We start from the raw sequence: 20,642 nt of genomic DNA, 5'->3' as shown, positions 1-20,642 counted from the left end.
GAAGGAAATCTAAGACTCGTGCGGAACAGCATGAAAAGAAATAACTTCCGGGTGATCAGAATTCCAGAACAGGAAGAGAAAGAAAAGCACAGAAAGATAGCCAAAGAGCTGTTAAGCTCTAGCTCTACAAGAACAAATTGACAACAGTATTTCAAAGGTGCCAAAGGAGCTCTGGTAGCATAGTGGTTACGAATCAGGCTGTGAGCCTCAAGGTCAGCAGTTCGAAACTACCAGCGGTTCCGCGGGAGAAAGATGAGGTGGTCTGCTCCCGTAAAGATTTACAGCCTTGGAAACCCTGTGCAGGGTCGCTATGAGTCGGAACCGACTCCACGCTACTTAACAACAACAACATAGGAACCTTAGAGGGCAGTAAGATGACGTGAATGTGAGAGGAACAAGTCAGAAAGGGCAAGTGGGAATGAATCTATGTCACTGAATGTACGTGTAGAAATGGTTGAACTGGTATCTGCTCTGCTGTGTATATTCTCAAAAACAACATTAGAAGTTTTTTAATTGTCTAAGTTCAGATAAGGAGTACTGGTGTGGCGCCGTGGGTTAATGCGCCAGACTGCAAAGCCGTTTGAACTGCAAAGTCGGTGGTTCAAGCTCACCAGTCACTCCTCGGAAACCCTATACAGGGTCGCTATGGGTCGGAACCGACTCGACGGCACTTAACAACAAGTTCAGATAATGGTAGCTGGATATCATCCCATTCTTCTGGTCTCAGGACAAAGGAAGTAATAAGTAGTGTATGGACCTGCAGTCGCTAAAAGGGGAATTTTAAACAATTGCACAAACATAAGGAGCTCTGGTAGCGTAGTGGTTACGAATCGGGCTCCTAAACTCAGGGTCAGCAGTTCGAAACTACCAGCTGTTCCACGGGAGAGATGATACTTTCTGCTCCGGTAAAGATTTACAGCCTCGGACACCCTGTACAGGGTCACTATGGGTCGGAACCGACTCCACGGCACATAACAACAACATGTTAGTGCCTTAAAAGTAGCAATTCATTTAAGTCTCATAACAGCACTAGGAAGCAGGTGCTAATACCGTTCTCATTGTATAACGGGTTAACTGAGACACAGTGAGACCAAGAAGCAAGTGGCCCCAAAAGTCACATAGTTTGCAGGTAGGAGGGATTCGAACCTCAGGTTGTGCCCCCTAGAGGCACGGTCCTTCAACACCGGGCAGGAGGCTCCCAATGAGGGCGGGGAATTTGGTTCATGCTCCATCCTCCCAGACTAGGTAGTAAGATCTGGGAGGGCATCTGTCTGGTCTACAGCAGACGTTTAATCGATTGTGGAGGGAGGAATTCAAAACACAACACCCCCCAAAAAAAACAAAAACAAAAAACCCCACAACACCGCGTCTTGGCCGCTGAGCCATCCTGCCGCGTTCTGCTCCCGGACATGTGATCGGAATAAAACTACACGAGCCTCCCACAGGTCTGGATCTAGAATGGAAAAAAAACGCGCTCACGGTGGCTCGCGGACGCCTCCTGGAAGCGAAGTCACCGTATGACCACACTATGGGAAGAGCCCAGAGAAACGTTTGATCTGGGTAGGTGAAATCCTGAGGCTGAAAGGCGGCAATTTTGTTTGGAAATCGATGAGCAGACGCTGAGGATTGTCTACCGAAAGGTTTCAAACCTGTGCTGACCACGATGCATAGTAAGAAATCGTTTCTCATTAACACAGTGTACTGTTGTTAGCTGTTGAGTTGGACTCATAGCGAGCCCATGAGGGCAGAGTAGAACTGCCCTATAGTTTCCAGGGTACAGGTCAGTATCGACTCATAGGGACCCTGTATAGGGCTTCTGAATAGCGGCTGGTGAACTTGACCCACCGACTATGCTGTCCCAAACGACCTTGCAGTCCAGTGCATTAACCCGCAGTACCACACCAGGACTCCAAAATAGGCCCTTTGTTGTTGTTAAGTGCCATCGAGTGGATTGCGACCCTTAGCAACCCTGTATAGGGTTTCCAAGGAGCAGCTGGTGAGCTTGAACCACCAACCTTGCAGTTCAAACGACTTTGCAGTCTGACGCATTAGCCCACAGCGCCACACCAAGGGTGTTGGCAAAGCTGTGTTCCTTCTGGAGGCTCTAGGGAAAAATCCATTTCTTTGTTTTTTCCCGCTTCTAGATGGCGCCCTGGTGTGACACTTCAGGATAATGCGCTGGACCGAAGGAAGGGTCAGTTTGAATCACAAAGTCGGCGGTTCGAATCCACAATTTGCTCCTAGGAAACCCAAAACATGGTTGCTATGGTCAGAACCAACTTAAACAGAGGCTGTCTGTATTCCTGGGCTCATGCAGTCTCCCTGCGTCTTCAGAGTAAAGCCTCTTTAAATCTCTGGTCCTCCTACCTCGCTCTTTTCCTTTTAAGGACATTTGTGATTACACTGAGTCCACCCAGATCATCTGGGATAATCTCCCCATCTCTAGATCCTCAATTTAATCACATATGTAATATCCTTTTTTGCTATGTAAGGTATTATATTTAGACTCTAGGAATTAGGACATGGACATCTTTGATAGGCTGCTATTCCACCACATGTTTTTTGAACATAGATAAGTTTATTGGCTCTCTCTGTTACCCTTAATCTTGCAAAAAAGCAGCAAAAGACACAAGAGGCATTGTCTACCAAGTGAAGGTGAGTATCCAAGAAATATTTGTAAGTGCAATTGTTCTAGGAACATGGTTGTTATTGCGTGCCATCGAGTCGTTTCTGGCCCATAGTAACCCTGTATAGGGTTTCCAAGGAGCCACTGGTGAGCTTGAACCACCGACCCTGGAGTTCAAACAGCTTTGCAGTCTGGCGCATTAACCCACAACACCACACTAGGACTCTAGGGGCTCTGGTAGTGTAGTGGTTATGAGTTGAGCTGCTAACCTAAGGTCAGCAATTCGAAACTACCAGTGGCTCCTCAGGAGAAAGATGAGGCTTTCTGCTCCTGTAAAAATTTACAGCCTCGGAAACCCCATGCAGGGTCTCTACGAGTCGGAACTGACTCCACAACACACCAGCAATCAACCAACCATAATTGTTCTAGGACTCCGGGTGTGGCGCTTTAATGCCACTGGACTACAAGGTCAGTTTGAGGCACAAGGTTGGCAGTCAAGCTCACCAGCTGCTCCTTGGAAACTCTATACAGGGCTGCTATGGGTTGGAACCAACTTGATGGCACTTAACATAATTGTCCTAGTTTCAGATAAACAGTTTTCAACAAGACTTTGTGGGAATATTTTCAAATTTAAGGAAGTAAAATTCTCTCCTAGCAAACACATATCAAAGCAAGCAGTAAACGACTGGGCTTTATGTTATCTCTTAGAAGGGAAAAGGTAAGACTGGTTTGTAACATGTTTTTACCTCAGTGACACTGGGTTACTGCACTTTGTAAGAGTTTCTATCTAGAGTAACCTTCTTTAAAGAAGAAACAGTTCCTACTAGTCCACGCATGGGAGTCTTGGTGTGGCGCGGTGGGTTAATGCACTGGACTGCACAGTTGCTTTGAACTACAAGGCCGGTGGTTCAAGTTCACCAGCTGCTCCTCAGAAACCCTACACAAGGTCACTGGTCAGAACCTCCGCGATGGCACTTAGCTACAGTCCGTGCATGGATCCTAAAATACTTTTAAAAAATGATCAGATATAAGGAGTCCTAAGTGGGTAAACATTACTGTTTTTGTAATAGTAGGAGACCTCCACTTTCCTCTCCTCTGACCCACAAGCAATGCTTGGGTAATCTGGGCAGTATCATATCTCTTAGTCTCAGGCCCATGGAGAAAGTCACAGGAACATAACATCTGGTCTGGCACAGTGGTGCGCTCAGCATTTGCAATGACACATTTTATTTTGCCCTTCAAATTTTCACAGAATGGTCCCCAATATGTGTTCTGTGGTACCACATGGCCCCTGTGAACAGGCATGTTGACTCTGGTGTCCCGAGCAGCTCTGGAGTTCTTTCAGGATCTTTCCTCAGCTAGAGCCCCAGCCAGCGCGAGAAACACTCTTCATGGCAAAGCATTCTCTTTTGAAACCTGAAATCTCTTCCCATTACACCACTTCTAGACACCCACTTCCCCTGCCAGAGTTCAATCCATTCCCCTCACCTTCCAAAGGGGGCCTCGTACAGGACTGCAGCAGGCGAGAGTTTGGGGGTGGGGCCACATGTATGGTTTTATACTTTTATTGCCAATGTATGAATGCAATAGTAAAACATGTATTGACTGTCCATTTGTCGATGAGTTGGTTGACTGGTTCTTTCATTGGTTGGCTGGTTTGTTGGTTGACTAGCTCATTGATTACTCGATTGCTTTATTCTCTAGTTGGTATACTGACTTATTGGCTGACTGCTTCATTGATATTGATAGGTTATTTCAGTTGGTTCTCTCAACTTCCTTTCCACACTCCATACAGTAAGAAAGGTTAGAAAGTGAAACTACTGTGTTGCCCAGACTCCTTTGCAGCTAGAGTTTTGCATGACAGGTCTAGTCAGATACTCTGGCAGAACAAGAGGATGAAAGCTTTTAACGAATGGCTACAGTCCATCTCCCACTGACTTCTTCATTCCTCTTCAGAGGTCTATATGTGAACAGGGATGCCTCAGTAAGGAGTTCCCCACAACTTTTATTTCGAGGGCCATCTTTTTTGGTGTGTAAAACAAGGGTTGTGGGAAGCTGGCACCTTTGGCTGTCCTTTTTTATCTGTCGTCTACAATACATTGCCTGAATCTAAAAGTGGCTCATTCTATCAGCCATGGATATAACCACTCCCCAATTCTCCTCTGAAAGATAAGATACAGAGACAAAAGAACAAAGTCTTCATTTTATTTCTGTTCACAACACCCCAAAGAATCGATACTTGTACTCCCTCATCTAGATGCATCACCATCCCCCAACACCCACAAAAACACTGATTTCCTCCCTTCGCTAAAATGAATATCCAGTCACCAACTATGGTCACCCCCCCCACCCTGGCCCTTCCTCCCCAGTGCTATATGTATAGCTATCTACCTGCTCTGTGAACTTGGCCATTTCTTGACTCCCTCCGCAAATATAGTTCCTTCCAAGGTCACTTGGCTTGTCTTTTATTTTTCACATATGGGTCCCATTCTTGAAACCCACCCTGACTTACCTACCCAGAGTTTTCTGTTTTCATTTGCAGAGTAATTCTGTGCAGCTTCCTAGCACCACCTCTAGGTTCTAGCCTAGGACCACTCTACCCGCCCCCCCACATCAAGAACAACTTGCAGCAAACCACTGGCTTGAAATTCAAGAGGCCCTATTTCCAAGCTCTGCTCTGCTCCCTGAATTCCCTGTGGGCCTCAGTTCCTCAGCTGATACTTGAGGGATGTTGACCAAAAGCCAAACAGTCCACCATTCTGAGGATGGAGGAGGGGTCTGAATTCAGAAATGGGTGGGAAAGGAGACAAGGATAAAAGGAAAGAGAGGGTGGGGTTGGTCTGGAATGAAGCTGGAGGCTGGGGGATGATGGAAGGGCCCCATCTCAGCCCAGAAACAGAAGTAAGCCAGAAATGAAGACCAGCGCCCCCTACAGGCCCAAGTCCCTGACCATCTAGCTGTTGCGAGTCCTCTGGCTTCGAGCCTTGTACACTTCGATGAGTAGATCCTTGACGTACTGGATCTCCCGCTCCACGGACTCAGCCCTCTCCCTCAGCTCCCGGTTCCGAGCTTCCAGCCCCTGGCACTCGCCCTCCAGGGCCTCGCCCTCTGCCCGCTTCCTCTGGCGGTACCTCAGAGCTGCTGACTTGTTCTGGTCTCTCTTCTTCTGCTTGCGGTCGCCTCGGGTGGTGGTAGGGTTGGGGTAGGGGGCTGGGCGAGAGGGCTGAGGTGGAGGAGGAGGGGGCTGTTGTGGAGGGGGCAGGGGTGCCAACCCCACCGCATCCCCCTGTCCCGTTTCACTGCGGCAATAGATGGCCAGCAAGTCGAGGGTATCTAGGGCAGGGGGCTGGGGGAAGTCAAAGGTGGGGAGGGGGAGAGGAGGAGCTTGTGGGGGGGGTGGAGGAGGGGAAGGTGGCGGGAGGAGTGGGGCATCAAGGAAGAAATCTTCCATCTGTTCCAGCTCCTTCTTAAGGAGGGAGGCCATGGCTTCCAGGTCAGGTGGGGATGGGGAAGGAGGAGGAAGGGCACCTGGAGGTAAAGGGGGCTCCAGAGGGAGGAGGGCCGTGAAGTCAACCCGCTCAGTCATCCAATCAGAGAAGCCATCACCTAGGGGATTGGAGAGGATAGAATGTTCCTGAGTTCCTGCTCCTCTATCCAATTGAGTGTTCACTCTTTTGGTTCATTCATTCCATTCATTCCATAAAACAGCCAGTCAACCAATCAGTACATCAGTAAGTCAACAAAGCAATCAATGAGCCAGTCAGCAAACAATCTGACCCAGTAACCAACCAATCAGTAGACCAGTCAATGAAGCAGTCAACTAATCCATGAATCAAATTGCCAACAAACCAGTTAACCAACCAGTCACCCCAAAATCAACCAATCTTTTCTTCAGCCTTTCCAACATCACCTTTCCTGTTTAACCTACATCTGTGGTTTCCTCTCACAGGGGAAAGATGAGGCAATCAGCTTCCTTAAAGATTTGTGTTGTTGCTGTGAAGTGCCGTCGAGTCAATTCTGACCCATAGCGACCCTTTATAGGGTTTCTGAGGAGCAGCTGGTGAGCTTGAACTGCCGACCTTGCAGTTCAAACGGTTTTGCAGTGTGGGGCATTAACCCACACTGCCACACCAGGACTTCTTAAAGATTACAGCCTTGCAAACTCTATAGGGAAGTTCTATTCTCTGTGCTTTAGGGTTAATCTGAATCAGCATTAACTCAATGGCAGAGGGTTTGGTGGTTTCTCTAATCCAATCTTTATTCTTAAAACACCAACTAGAACACATCACATATGCATGCACACCTTGCTTCATCTTTAATCCGTTAGTTAATAAAGCATACAGTGTCAAACATTTGAGAAACAGTAATGAAGAAAGCAATTCCTCCTGCCTCAGGCTCTCTGCATTTGTGGTTCCAGCTATTTGCAATGCTCTTGTTTTTTCTCATTCTTTAGGTTACAGTTAGCTGCTTGGAGGGTTCCTGGCTACCCACTCTAAAATGAGTTTGATATTTTCTAGCTCAGTCACTGTATCCCGCTTACTCCCAGCACATCTTCATTTAATTTGACTGTTATCTGTCTCCCTACAAGAATGTGAGTTCTAGAAGGGTGGGAAAACTGTGGGTCTTCTTCCTCAGCACCTGAAACACTATGGTCACTTCATAAGTATTTACTGAATGAATTAATAAATTAATACTTCCTTTTCCCTCGTCCTCTCCCTTCCCTAGCTTATACCATTCTCCATGCTTCACCTTCTCTTACCTGCCAGGGGCTCTCCTCCCCCTGGAAGCCCACCCTCCAGGGCTCCCCCAAGAACCTCATAGGGGCCCAGGGGGGCAGGGGCCAGGGGGAGTTTCCCATAGTCTACAAGCCAGCCCAGCCCGCTAGCTGGGAGCAGGGTCCTGTCCAGTTCCAGCCCCAGGGTCGCCAGGAGTGACATGGCTGCAGAAGAGGCGCTGGGCACGGATGGCAACGAAGGAGGAAGGCCCAACGGCTGGAAGGAAGCTCTGAGGGATGCTCAGGTGGACCAAGGCAGGCACCGAGGACCTACAAGTAGGAAGCAAAAGGGGCAAAGTCAGCAGTCAGCCCCACCCACCAGGAAGCCAAAATTCTTTGCTAGGGAGCACTCCACCTTCCTGGAATTCTAAACCCTGAACGCTACCCATTCCCAAGGGAATTCTCCTTAGGCGCCCCCGCCATATTCAATCCCAAAATATTCATTAAAAAAAAAACAAAGAACAAAAAAAAACTCAATCCCAGGGGAATTTTCTTCTAGCCACGCCCGTCCCTTAAAATTTTTCCTTTGGGCTCCACCCTATCCTTAGAGTACAGGTAAATCAGTTCCCAGGGGAATTACCCCATGTTCTGTCGCTCCATCATTGTTTATGTATTCAAATCCCACTCTTCCCTTAAATTTTGTAGTGAAGCACATCCCAACCCCACCCACGTGACCTTAAAACCCCGCCCTCACTATTACTTTAGCCCCACCCCTCCCAGATGTGTCCTTATAGGCCCGCCCATCACGTAACCCCGCCCGTTTCACATTGGGTTGTCTCGCCCTTCGCTACGGCGGTAATATAGCCCCACCACCTCTCTTAACCAGTTGCCCAAGCCCCGCCTTCTGCCCTATCAGGGGATGCCTTATTAACAGGAGGTGACATTGCGCTGTGCGCCAGCGTAGTGTGGAGGGAAGGTTGCAGAGAACGGCTTCCACACACCACCCCCGCCCTTCCACAAGACGTTGCCTCCCGAGGGCTACGGTGCATGATCTGCCACCGAGTTGTGTAGCATTGTAACACTCCTCCCCCGAGGATCAGTGCGCATGTGCGGAGATGTATGCCTCGACCTTCAAACACAAACTTTGGAAGGCTGATGCGCATGAGCAACATCTCACGGATAGGCTGGGGAACGGGAGGAGGGGGTGGCGAGTGGGCGCTTTGGGAGCTAGTGCGCAGGCGCGACGCCTCGGGGTCCTTAACGTAGACGCTCTGGAACTCACTCTCCCTTCCGCCCACCTGGAGCTCCGTGCGCATGCTCGGCCGTGCGCCCGACGGCGCCTTCTTTTTGCGCCTGCGCAACTGAGATTCCCTACGCACGTCTTCCCATCCCCCTGCCAAGCCGTGAGGGCCGCGCGCGGAGAAAGGGCGGGAAAGGCGGTTGAAGAGGGAGGGGCGAGCGGTTGGTTACTTACTCCATGGCGGCTGGAAGGAGAGGCGGCGGCGACAGCCTCCGCTGAAGAAAGACGGCGGGTGCGGAGAGCGCAGGCGCGGTGAGCGCGGAGACGGGCCGGGGGGCACGGAGGGGTCGCGGCTACAGGGCCATGGCCGGGGATGTGCGGGAAGAGGCAGTGTCGCACTAGTGTGAGGATATCGTGGTCTGAGGACGTGAAATGAGGCGGCCCGGGGGACGAGGGACGGATATACTGGGGGTGGCGCAGCACGACCCGCCTGGATCCTTCCGCGCTCCGCCCCCATGTGGCCCCAGCGGAGAGGCGGTCCTGGTCTCCCTCTGATCCGGGGGTCTGGCTCCCTTCTTCCTCTGGCCTGGGGTTGGACCCCTTCTTTTCTTAGACTCGGGGGACAGCCCCCTCCTCTGTGCAATCCAAGGGTATCCTGCCCCCTCCTCTCTGGTAGCGTAGTACGAATCGGGCTACGCAAGGTCAGCAGTTCGAAACTACCAGCTGTTCCGCGGGAGAAAGATGTGGCTTTCTACTCCCGTAAAGATTTACAGCCTCGGAAACCCCTGTACAGGGTTGCTCTGTGTCGGAGCCGACTCCACGGCACATCACCACCACCACCTCTCTGATCGGGTCATCGAACCCCTTTCTTCCTCTTGACTGTGGGGATCTAGCCTCCGCCTGACTCTGGGACCCTGTCCTAGCCTCTCCTCCTCCCTCAGACCCGCACGTGTTCAGTTCTCAGGTCCCTTTCCCTTCTGCTTCACGGAAGCATTTCCTGCCGCCTGGCTAGTCTCTTTCCTCCCCGCCCCCTCTCCCAGCTGTCTTGTCCGCTTGAGGCTGAATCAGACGGTGTCCATTCAAAGCGGGCGGCCGGAGGGTAGGGACAAATGACCGCAGTTCCCTGGGCCTCGTGTCCCTTTCTACTAGGGTGGTTGTGAAAGAAGTCGCCAGCGTCCTGAAATACTAAGCAAAGAACCCGACTGGGAAACACTGCCTTGCTAGTAATGGGAACTTGCGTGGCGTGCCGGGCCTTACTCCTGCCCTCCTGGCAGACCCCAGCGCCTGCGGGAGGCCGTTTGTGTGTGTGTGTGTGTGTGTGCGTCAGTCAGCCCCTCATCTTTTCTCCAGCCCCTGCTCGCCGTCCTCTGCATGTCATTCTCTGGTCAGTGAGCTCTTTGACCTGCGTCTCCCAAAATGGGAAGCTCTTTCCTCCCGTTGATTAGAAGAGGGGGCACTTTGGAAGTTCTGCAGATCATCTTGGTTCTTTTCTCTGCTACAGAAAGCCCCTCTTTCCCTCCCGAGTCTCTGCCTGATCCCTTCAGCAGCGCTAAGATTTCAATCTGGTCTCGGCTGTTTAAGGTAGGAAGTCCTTCTTGGGATCTGACCACCTTCCCTTTGAGCCAGGTTTGAGCACTTGAGGGGCCAGGATGGGAAAGCTCAGACTTTGGAACAGGTTGTCTAGGTTCAAACCCACTTTCTAGCTGTATGATCTTGGCAATTTCCCTCACTTGCCCTTATCCTCAGTAAAAACTGAGGAAGGGTGATGAGGATTAAATGCTTTACTCTAGTGTTTAGCACCCTATGGGTGCTCCTTCAGTGTTGGTGTTAATCTCTTATTGTATATGTCTGTTTTGTCTCTGTCACCAACAATGGGTGCTTTCAGACAATGGTAGCCTCCCACCTTTGGCTAGAGCCAGAAAGATGAACTCCTCTCCACTCCCCAGTGTAGATATTTGAGCAGTAGCAGGTGGCTTGGGTTAGGTGTAGACTGTTTGGCAGATTGGGAAGGCCTGGCGTAGACCACCAGAGAAAGGGAACTGTTACTGGCAAGATCTGCATGTTGGCACAGCTTTCTGGTACCTTCTCTCTGTCCCCAACCTCTAGTCACCCCCCAATGGGTTATGTCCAGGGACAGGGTAGAGCATTTGTATTGGGGGGTTCTGTATTTCTGCATAGCACCTATGGTCTGGACCTGCGTACTTTCCTTAGATGGGAGGTGAGCTTTATTGTGTGTTGGTTCCCTGCTGTGCACTATACTACAGCCATCTTGCTTTCCTCTCTTTATATGGCACCTACTCCCCCCCAAAAAAAGATTATTTTCTCTAATAGAATTATATATTTACAGAAAAATTACAAAGAAAAGACAGTGTTTCTGTTTGTCCTGTACCCACTTTCTCCCACCTTACATGACTAATGGACAGTTATCACAGTTCACGAGCACATGGCAACCAACCCAGGGCCACCAAGCTTATCTAGGTTCACTCATCATCCCTGGTGGCCTCACTCTGTCCCCAGCTCTCCTTCAGGGCACCATGTCACATGAGGCCTCCCTGTGCTGTGATTGGTGCTGAAATCCTCTTTGACTTTGACGATCTGGACGGGTTTGCAGCAGGCTGGCTGGGCGTTTTCTGGAACATGTCACTTTGGGGTTGTCTTGTGTTAGACTGGGACTGTGAGTTTTGGAAACAGCCCTGGTGGCTAAAGTACGAATCCAAGGCTGGATGATTTGAACTCACCTTGGGAGGAATCGACAGTAGCAATGGGCTTGGTTTGGGTTTTAAGGAACCTTGTTGTTACAGCGGTTAAGTGCTCGCCTGCTAACTGAAAGGTCAGCGGTTTGAACCAACCCCAAGGCTTTGAGGGAGAAAACACTTGGCAGATCTGCTCTTGTAAAGGGTCATTTCTCCTCGGCCCTATAGGTCCGCTGTGAGTGGGAATCGACTTGCAGGCAAACCACAACAGCATGGGTTTGGGAGAGAGGGTGCCCAGGCTAGAGTACTTTTTACATAACTGTTCACAAGCATCCTGTGACTGGTTTTTTGGGAGTGCCTGCTGACCCAGACAGCATTGGGGCAGGGATCCTGGTGCCTCCTGTTCCTGTCTGACAGGGGGCTGGGTTCCACATGCCCCACAGGTTCCTAATGGGTTCACACACTCAGCTCCTAGCCCTTCCTGGCCTGCCCCAGTTTATGCACAGTGGGGTCATGTGGCTGCCTGCGACCCCACACACTGCGCCTTTCTTAGGCTCATAGTCCCTCCAGGGCTCAGATGTTTCCTATACACACACACACACACACACACACACACACACACACACACCCCACCCCCCACACCTCTCCACCCCCCCGGGGCTTGGACCCTTCAGCTCATAAGCCTGTGTTAGAAGCACTGGTGGGGCTGCTGGGGACTCTTTTTCCATGCGGAGGAGCCAGGCTCAGGGAGTGAGGCGGCTGTTGCAGGCGAGTTGCATCAGCCCTGGCTCTTTGATGAGGAAGGGGAGTGGAGGGGGGTGATTCTCTGGGGCCCCCCGGTGCACCTGGCAACAGCTCCTACTGAGCAGGGCCCTGGACCGGGAAGAGGCCCCAGCACAGCTGGGCTGAGGGAGTGCAGGAAATCCGGCACCTGTGCAGTGTCCTGTGAACCAAAATTCCGGGCCTCGGATGGGCAACCAGGGGTGTTACACAATCGCACTGCTAGCTCGAGGCCCAAGAGAGCCGGCTCCTGCTGCGGCCATCGCCCCAGCCCTCCCTGTGGCTTGGCTCCTGCTGACGCTGAGTTCTCTGGAGTCCCTTAGGCCAGCTGCCCTTCCTAAGGCCCTCACTGGCTGCAGTTTAGGGGCCACACCGCTTCCTCCTAAGCAGGGATGGGAACAAGGTCCTCCTTCTGCCGGAGCCTGCAGCGCCAGGTTCCCATCCCAGCTCCACCCACTCCGGTTCCATGGCCCTGGCCAGTGTCATCAAACTCTTCCTCAGTTTCTTCACCCATCAAATAAGCCTGAGAGGACCCACTCAGAGTGTGTATGCTATGGAGTGGATTCCTAAAGAGTGGTCCTTTTGTGGGGCTAGTAGAACTGCTCCTTTGGGTTTCTCAGACTAAATCTGTGCAGAAGCAGACAGACCTCATGAATCTCCTCAGGAGCAGCTGCTGGGTTTGAACTGCTGGCCTTTCTATTAGCAGTCCACTGCTTAACCCACATACCACCAGGGCACCTTCATAGAGATGTAATGAGGGCTGTGTGATCTGATGCATGGTCACTTCCTGGAATGGACCCTGTGCGTGATGGTGGACGCTCACTAAGGCAGGACTTTGGAAACGATGTAAAGAAAACTGGGAAGGGGGGTGGGGGGGGCGGACACAGACTCTTAGGAGGAGCTCAAGAGCTGGATGTGTTTCTTCCATTCCTTCCACACGGGGGTCTGCTCTCCTTGCCACCTCGAAAACAGGTTATCTTTAGCAGCGATCGTGCCCCAAGTATTTAGAAGGCAAGGACAGGACCCTCCAGGTTTCCACAATGCTCCCCCAGATGTGTGTGGTCACCTCAGTGAACAGGAATGCCTTGTGGGCAGAGGTGGGGGAATGTGATACCTTGGTCCCTAAGAGGTGTCAGGGCCAGTCACCAGGTTACACAGAGAGTAGGCGTCTGGGCAAACAAGGACCAGGAGGCCAAGGGCAGCTAAGTGGGGGAAAGGGCAGCCATGGCAGAGTGACCCTCGACAGGTCAGCACAGAGTCCTCCCACCTAGCCCCCTTCCCTCCCCTTGCTGCTTCTACTGGCAAAGCAGTTGCAACTGGAGCTTGTGAGGCCCACCCTGCTGGACCAGCTCTGGCATCGTCCCTCAGCCCCTACATGAGTTTCCTCATTGCTGCAGTAACAATCACAGTGGCTTAAATAACCCATGTCCCTCATTTTATAGTGGGTCGGAAGCACTGTGTGCCTGCTGGGGGCTGGCCTGAGGGGTCTGTTTTCTTGCCTTCTGGAGGCTGCCTGCTTCTCCTGGTACCTGGCCACTTCCTCACATAGCCCCAACCTCTTGATTCAGTCATCACATCCCCTTTGACCTTCTGCGTCTCCCTTACAGCTTACATGGGGGATACTTGGCATTACTCATTCAGGGCCTCCAGGGTAATTCAGGTGACCGCTCTACTGTTGTTGTGTTGTTGTAAAGTGCCATCAAGTCGGTTCTGACCCTAGAGGCCCTCTATAGTTTCCAAGGAACAGCTGGTGAACTTGAACTGCTGACCTTGCAGTTCAAACTGCCTTGAAGTCTGCCGCATTAACCCACAGCGCCACACCAGCCAGGACTCCTGCCTCTACACGGTCCTTAATGTCCTCCCGTCTGCAAAGTCTCTTTTGTCATGAGTAACATGGTCACAGATGTCCTTCAATGTGGACATTTTTGGGGACCAGCATCCAGCTTCCTACCCCTCCCTTTTCGCAGCCTCAGTTTCCTCCTCTGAAAGATAATAGATTGGACCCACCCTTGGGTGCACCCTCCACCCTCAGAAATAAACTGGGTAAAAGAAGATAGGACAAGCTGACAGCAATTAGCAACCTAGTGTCCCGGAGCCCAGGATGCTGCCACTTAGTGCCATGTGTGGCTCCAGGAAATAAGCTGCCCCCCTGTCTGCCTCAGTCATCATGTCTATAAAATGGGAGCCAAAGTAGCCTCCAGCTTGGAGGGCAGCCATGAGCCACAGAAGAATATTATTGTGCGCCTTGGAAATTTATTCCTACTCAGAGCATCACCATGTGACAGAGGAGACCTGCCCCATAGGGCTTCCAAGATGGGAAATCTTTACAAACGTAGATGTTGTTGTTGTTATGTGCCATCGAGTCGTTTCCGACCCATAGCGACCCTGTATAGGGTTTCCGATAGCCTCGTCTTTCTCCTGTGGAGAGACTGGTGGGTTCAAATCACCGACCTTTAGATTGGCAGCCAAGCACTTGACCAGTGTGCCACCAGGACTCCTTCAGGAGAGTAAGTGCTTGTGAGGCGGGCCTGCATGGGTTCACTGGGGAACAAGCACACCATCTGTTTTTTGAGGTCCAGGTTTTAGGTGTTGGCGAGTTTTAAGGCAGAAAATCTGGAAGAGCCCCAGCAAACGGCAGGGGGGGTGGCTCCCCTGCTCCTGTAACCTTTGTGTGCAGTGATTCCCAGCCAAACCCCAGCCACCTGGACTGTTGGGGTTTTACCCAGGGCCAGACCTCTCTCCCTGTGTAGGGTTTCTGAGGAGCTGGCTAATGGGTTTGAACAGCCAACCTGGTTAGCAGCCCTGTTTGATAGACTGTAAAGGAGCAGGCCTCATTCCAGTACAGTGGGCGGGGGGTGTGGAGCTAGAAGGGAGGGTCATCCCTGTCCCCATGTCATTGTCCCCCCACCCCCACCCCCTGCATGTTTCCCATTGAAGAGGAGAGAGTCGGGGTTGTCCCAGGAAGGCTAAATGAGGGTTGAAGAAGCAGACTCTGCTCCGGGTTGGGTGTTTCAGGGAGCGTGTGTGTGGGTGTCAGGCTGTGATGTGTACCAGGCTCTGGTAGACAGCAGGACTTCCTTGGTATGGTGTGTTTTTGTCATGATCTACCAGGTCGCAGAGCTCTTGCCCAGGGTCAGTGTCTGGGCTGCGGCTGCGCTGTGGGGTTGCTTTTCCCTTGGTCATAGCAAATGGTGGGAGAGCAGGGCCAAGGTCTGCCTGTGTGCCCACCGATGTTTGGCCCCCACAAGGTGGCAGCCCTGGGGTGAGGGGTTGTAGTGGAAGGTGGGCAGCAAAGGGCTGAGATGGTCTCAGCAGTGAGAGGGCTAGTGCCCAGAGCCAAGAGGTGGCAGAGCTGGTGTGGATCTGCCTTTCCCAGCCAAACCACAGGCCTCTGCGGAGAGGGAGAGAACCTTATCCCATCTCATCACCCCGCATCTCACACCCACCCATGTGACATCAGACCAGCCTTGTTCTGAAAGTGAAACTCAAGGAAGAGAAGGGACTTGCTCCAAGACATAGAGGAGGTCAGGGAAAGAGGAGGGATCAGACATCCAGTAAGCCACAGAGTCTTGGGGGGTCAGAAGATGGCAGAGAACTTGGGGTTGGTTCCTAAGGCTGAAGCCAGAGTTGGAGCACTGTGGCTGGTTCTAGTTCTCAGAATCAAAACCACTCTTCTCCAGCTCATGCTCCTTCTTACCTGGTTCCCTAAGAAACCATCTCCATGGTGACTGTCTCTCTTGTGGCCTGGCCTGGCCCCTTCCCCTCCTCCCTGCTGACACCCTGGCTACTCCCCGGGGAAGCTGGTGTTGATTGGAGGAGAGGCTGGGGAGGGGCACAGGTGTGTGTAGAGTCCTGCAGCCCCTCTTGGGGTTTTGGTTTTGGTGTGGCAGCCACCGCCCTTCTCTCCCCACCTCATGTCCCACTCTTGGCACTTCTGACCACCACCCACCTTGCCTGTTGCTTGGGGTGGAGGTGATGATTAAAGGCAGTGAGAGCTCCCCTCCCTCCTCCCTTTCCTGGCATGAGTGGTTTGTTTGACCGCTTCGTGGTGATCTAATCCAGACCACACTGTCCCTGTCGTATCATTGTACCATACTCTGGTTTTTAGTATGGTCACAGGAATTGGGCAACCATTAGCACATTCTGATTGCAGAACGCTTGGGTGTTTTCACCCGTTAGCAGTCACTCCCTGCTCCCTCCCTTGGCCCCTGAAGCCACTACCTTACATTGTATCTGTGGACTTGACTATGTTGGATAGCAGACAATGTGGAGTCCTTTGTGGCTGGCCTTTTCCCTAGTACCGTGTTTTCAGGACTTAGTCACGTTGCTGCATGTTGCCAGAACTTCATTTCTTGGCTGAATCTACTCTGTTGTATGAATGGACTACATTCTGTTAATCCATTCATCAATTGTCGGCCATTGTGTTGTTTCTGTCTTCATGCTGTTGTGCATAGTGCTGCTGGGAGCAGTGGTGTGCACACTTACAGACAGAAATTTTCATTTCTCGGGCAGATATACCTAGAACTGCAATTGTGTGGAACCCTTAGAGGAACCTTTAGACTTCTCCACATTTTAGCAAACAGTTAAACCGTCGACTACCATCCAGAAGAAAGCTGGGTGGTTTCAGCCCACCCAGATGCATCTCAGAAGAAAGACTTGGAGATCTACTTCTGACAGATCAGCCATGAAAATCCTGTGGATTAGTTCTAGCCTGACACTCAGTGAAGTCCCATGGTTTCCCTCTACACAGTTTATCCTTCCCAGTGTGTCACTGAACAGTTGTTGATTGAGTAAATGAGGGGGGAGGGGTGTCCGCCACATGCCTGGCATGCAGCAATGCTGCATACTTATACTTAATGCTTTTATCTCTTTGTTGTTATTTTTTAAATAAATCCAGTTGGTACATCAGATGGGCACAGGTTTCATGATCTCGACTGCTGGCAGCTGTAGGGAAATGGTGCTTAGGCACTGCTGGTGGCACCCTGGGGAAACCAAACTCCAGATGATTGGGCTCCACCCTGGGAAATAACCTTTGCCCCCAAGAGGCTTGATCGAGGATGCTTGATACAGCTTTGTTGTTAAGTCCTGTCAGGTTGGTTCCGATGAGTAGCTGGTGAGCTCGAACTGCCAACCTTGCAGTCCCCAGTGCGTTAACCCACAACACCACACCAGGACTCCTGATATAGCATCATGTTGTTGTTAAGTGCTGTCGAGTCAGTTCTCACCCATAGCAACCCTGTATAGGATTTCTGAGGAGCAGCTGGTGAGCTTGAACCTGACCTTGTAGTTCAAATGGCTTTGCAGTCTGGCGCATTAACCCACAGCGCCACACCAGGACTCCACGATACATCATCATGGGTGATCCAAAATAAAAAAGGGAAACAACGCAGCTGTCTACCTGAAGAAGTGTTGGTAGACTAATGTCCCACATCCGTGTCCTTGTTGGGTGCCGTTGAGTAGGTTTTTGACTCAGAGCCTCCTGGTAGTACAACCCATAAGCTGTTAACCAAAAACTTGGGAGTTTGAACTTAACACATCCCTCCTTAGGAGAAAGGCCTGTTCCCATAAACGTATAGCCTAGAAAACAGTATGTGGGTCCTGCTGTGGCCCCTAGGGTCTGACTCCTAGCGCCCCTGTCCATAGGTCAGAGATCTGCCCCATCGAGTTTCAAGACTGAAATCTTGATCGAAGCAGACTACCACATCTTTCTCTTGAAGAGCGGCTGATGGGTTCAAACCGCCAACCTACCTTTCAGTTAGCAGCCAAGCACTTAACCACTGTGCCACCAGGACTCTTTGCTATGCCCAAACCATGGATTAATTTTCAGCAGCTAGTAAAAATAAGGAGCATGGCTAAGAAAGGGAAAAGAAAAATTGCAAAGCGATGCCTGTAGTATGACAGCTGTAATTTAAGAACTACACAGAAACTGGCTGTGAACACACACAAACTACGTAGGCAAGATACTGCAGCAGCTTTTACCAGGGGTGACTGCACAGGTGTTGGGGGCCAGGGTAGGGGATAGTGATCAAGAGACTGATCAGTGATACTCAAAACATAATTGTAAAAGACAAGAGTGCCGTGTTGCTTGTGTAGTGAGAATTGAAACGTTAAAAATAAGTTTGGCATAGAAACATCTTTTAATACACAAGGAAAACAAAACAAAACAGTTCTTGGTGGGGTTTTTTTGTTTTTCAGTTGAAGGGCCAGCACCAGCATCAAAGTGTTCCCCAAATCTCTTCCAGATGGAATATTTTATATTCAGAATGACTGGGAACACCCTCACCCACCCTTTTAAAAAACATGTTTTTCCAGTTGTGCCTCAGCTGACTGCTTTTCCAAGCACGTTCAACCCCATTTGTTTCCTCCACTGGGGAAAAGTGCTGTTTGTCTTGTGTCTAGCTCTGCTCTGACCGAAACACCACAGACAGACGTTTATTCCTTCACAGTTAAGGGGCTGGGAGTGAGTGGGAAGCCTTTCTGTATGTGGACTCTGGAAAGCGGTCTTAGGTTCTTCAGTCTGGTTTCCTGGTTCTAGGGAGCTCTCCATGTGTCTGGCATCTCTCTTCCCCCATCTCCGCTCACTCTCGATTAACCCCATGAATCTCAAAAGTCCTGGTGGCACTGTAGGACAAGCACTGGACTGTTAATCAATCACAAGTTCTGCGGTTCAAACCCACTAAGTACTCCTCAGAAACCCTATGCAGTGTTTCTGTGAGTTGGAACCAACCTTTTTTTTTTCCTGAACTAACTTGAAGACACTTACAATCTTGAAAGGGATTAACTCAAGGCCACCCTACTACATCCTGTGATATTGAGATTAGTTTTGCAAAGACAATCCATTCCCACATGGGATTATATCCTAGAGGTCAGGATTTACAGCACATATTCTGGGGGGTGCACAATTCACAGCACTATTTGTCTGCCATCTAGGACCCAGTGTGCCTCCAGGTCTCATGCAGGGGAGCTGGGGGAAGGGACTGAGTGCTAGTTAGCCTTGAGGGGGGATTGTGCCGTTCTAGGGAAAGAAGGGAAAAGGTCTGCCAGAAATGGTGGTACCTCCCTCAAGGAAGCAACTGGGTAGCAATTGGCAGAGGCAGGCTCTGCCACCTGAAACAGGTGCCCTCACTTCTGAGAGGTTCAGCCTCTTTATTCACCCCAAGGGGGCTAATGTGGTCATGGTAGTTGGGCATCATCAAATCACTGCCAACTCATAACAGCCCCATGTGACAGAGTAGAACTGCCCCACCGTTATCTAGGCTGTAATCTTTATGTGGTGTGGAGGGGAAGGAGATGCACTGGACTGCGAACCACGCGGTTGGCAGTTCAAACCCAGCAGCTGCTCCTCAGAAACCCTATAGAGTTGCGATGAGTCAGAATCAAAACTTGACAGCACTTAACAACAATCTTCAAGGAGCTCTGGTAGCGTAGTGGTTACGAATTGGGCTGCGAACCGCAAGGTCAGCAGTTCGAAACTACCAGCTGTTCCTCGGGAGAAAGATGAGGCTTTCTGCTCCCGTACAGATTTACAGCCTCGGAAACCCTGTGCAGGGTCGCTATGAGTTGGAACCAACTCCACGGCACATAACAACAACAACAACAATCTTCATGTTGAGCAGATGGTCAGTAGCAGGCAAACACTAAAATAATCTCTAAGACATATTAAGTGGTGGTTGGTGGGGAGGGCATCAAAGAGCAGCTTGTCCAGCCTGCTAAATATGAATTCATAAGGCATGTGCAATGTACGGTACTTCCACATGGAGTCTGCCAGTTCACTTCTTTCTTTTTTAAATGACATTACACCAGTTGGACCCTTTCTCCATGTCTAATTCAGTGACATAGATGCCAGTCTGTGTGTGTAACCATTCTGACCCTCCTTTCCAAGTTGTTCCTTCCCTGTTCTCATCAGCTCACTGCTCCCTCTCCTATCAGCCTTTCGAGTTGCTGCAGTTCACATTTTACTCTGTTCTATTGCCCATCTCCACCCTTAGCCTGTCTTTTCATTTTTCCTACATCAAAGTCGGTTGCAGGTCACCAGCTAATCTGTTTTCAGGTCACTGGACCATGAGTGGTGTCTCTGAACTACCTGAAGAGTATTTCAGAAGCACGTGAAACATGAGCTGGCACCTTCCCACGGTAGCGTTCGCCCGGATTTTATTAGCACCAGGTGGCTGGCTAGTTAGTGCTCACAGGTGCTTTTGAGACTCGGCTGCCCCCTGGCCCGCAAATGACTTGCAGCTGAGCAGCCGGTCTCTGGTCTTAAAGGACACAGCTGATCACTTCCCTGAGGTCTAGCAGGCAGGGCACAGTGTCAGAGCTCCCAAGTTGATGGGCTTGGAGTTTTGGGGAGCCCCTGCGGGGAGTCTGGCTGTCATCTCCTCCCCAGGCTGTTCAGGTGGGAGTGGTGACCTTGGAGCTTCCCTTCAATCCGGACTCCCATTTCCCCAGGATCATAGGGCTGCATGGGGCTGCACCATGGTGGCTAAAGGCAAATGCCCCCTTGATCCCTGGTTTCCCCTCTTGTTTCCTCAGATCTTCTCTGCCCCTCACTCTCTGCTGTGCAGTCCCCTCCTCAACTCTCTCTAGCCTGGT

General features: G+C 50.9%; 1 protein-coding gene across 1 annotated transcript; it reads right to left on the bottom strand.

Annotated features, from left to right (window-relative positions):
• Positions 1 to 5,579: 5,579 nt before the first annotated feature.
• Positions 5,580 to 7,563, bottom strand: ATF5 (activating transcription factor 5). The gene is made up of 2 exons (XM_006868223.1): positions 7,386 to 7,563; positions 5,580 to 6,232 (listed from the first exon to the last, which is right to left on the bottom strand). Exons 1-2 carry the CDS (start codon positions 7,561 to 7,563, stop codon positions 5,580 to 5,582), a joined length of 831 nt encoding a protein of 276 aa, XP_006868285.1.
• Between the last annotated feature and the right edge of the window lie 13,079 nt (positions 7,564 to 20,642).

The sequence above is a fragment of the Chrysochloris asiatica genome, unplaced genomic scaffold (assembly GCF_000296735.1).
Source record: "Chrysochloris asiatica unplaced genomic scaffold, ChrAsi1.0 scaffold00116, whole genome shotgun sequence".
In the NCBI taxonomy this organism is placed as follows: domain Eukaryota; kingdom Metazoa; phylum Chordata; class Mammalia; order Afrosoricida; family Chrysochloridae; genus Chrysochloris; species Chrysochloris asiatica.
Note: the sequence above shows the minus strand (reverse complement) of the source record. Positions and strands in the feature narration are given on the sequence as shown.

Bases quoted from the DNA above. Each gene is read 5' to 3' on its own strand.
- ATF5 (XM_006868223.1), bottom strand. From the start codon at position 7,563: ATGTCACTCCTGGCGACCCTGGGGCTGGAACTGGACAGGACCCTGCTC. The intron at 6,233-7,385 runs GTAAGAGAAGGT...CCAATCCCCTAG, and splicing joins GGGAGGAGAGCCCCTGGCAG to GTGATGGCTTCTCTGATTGG.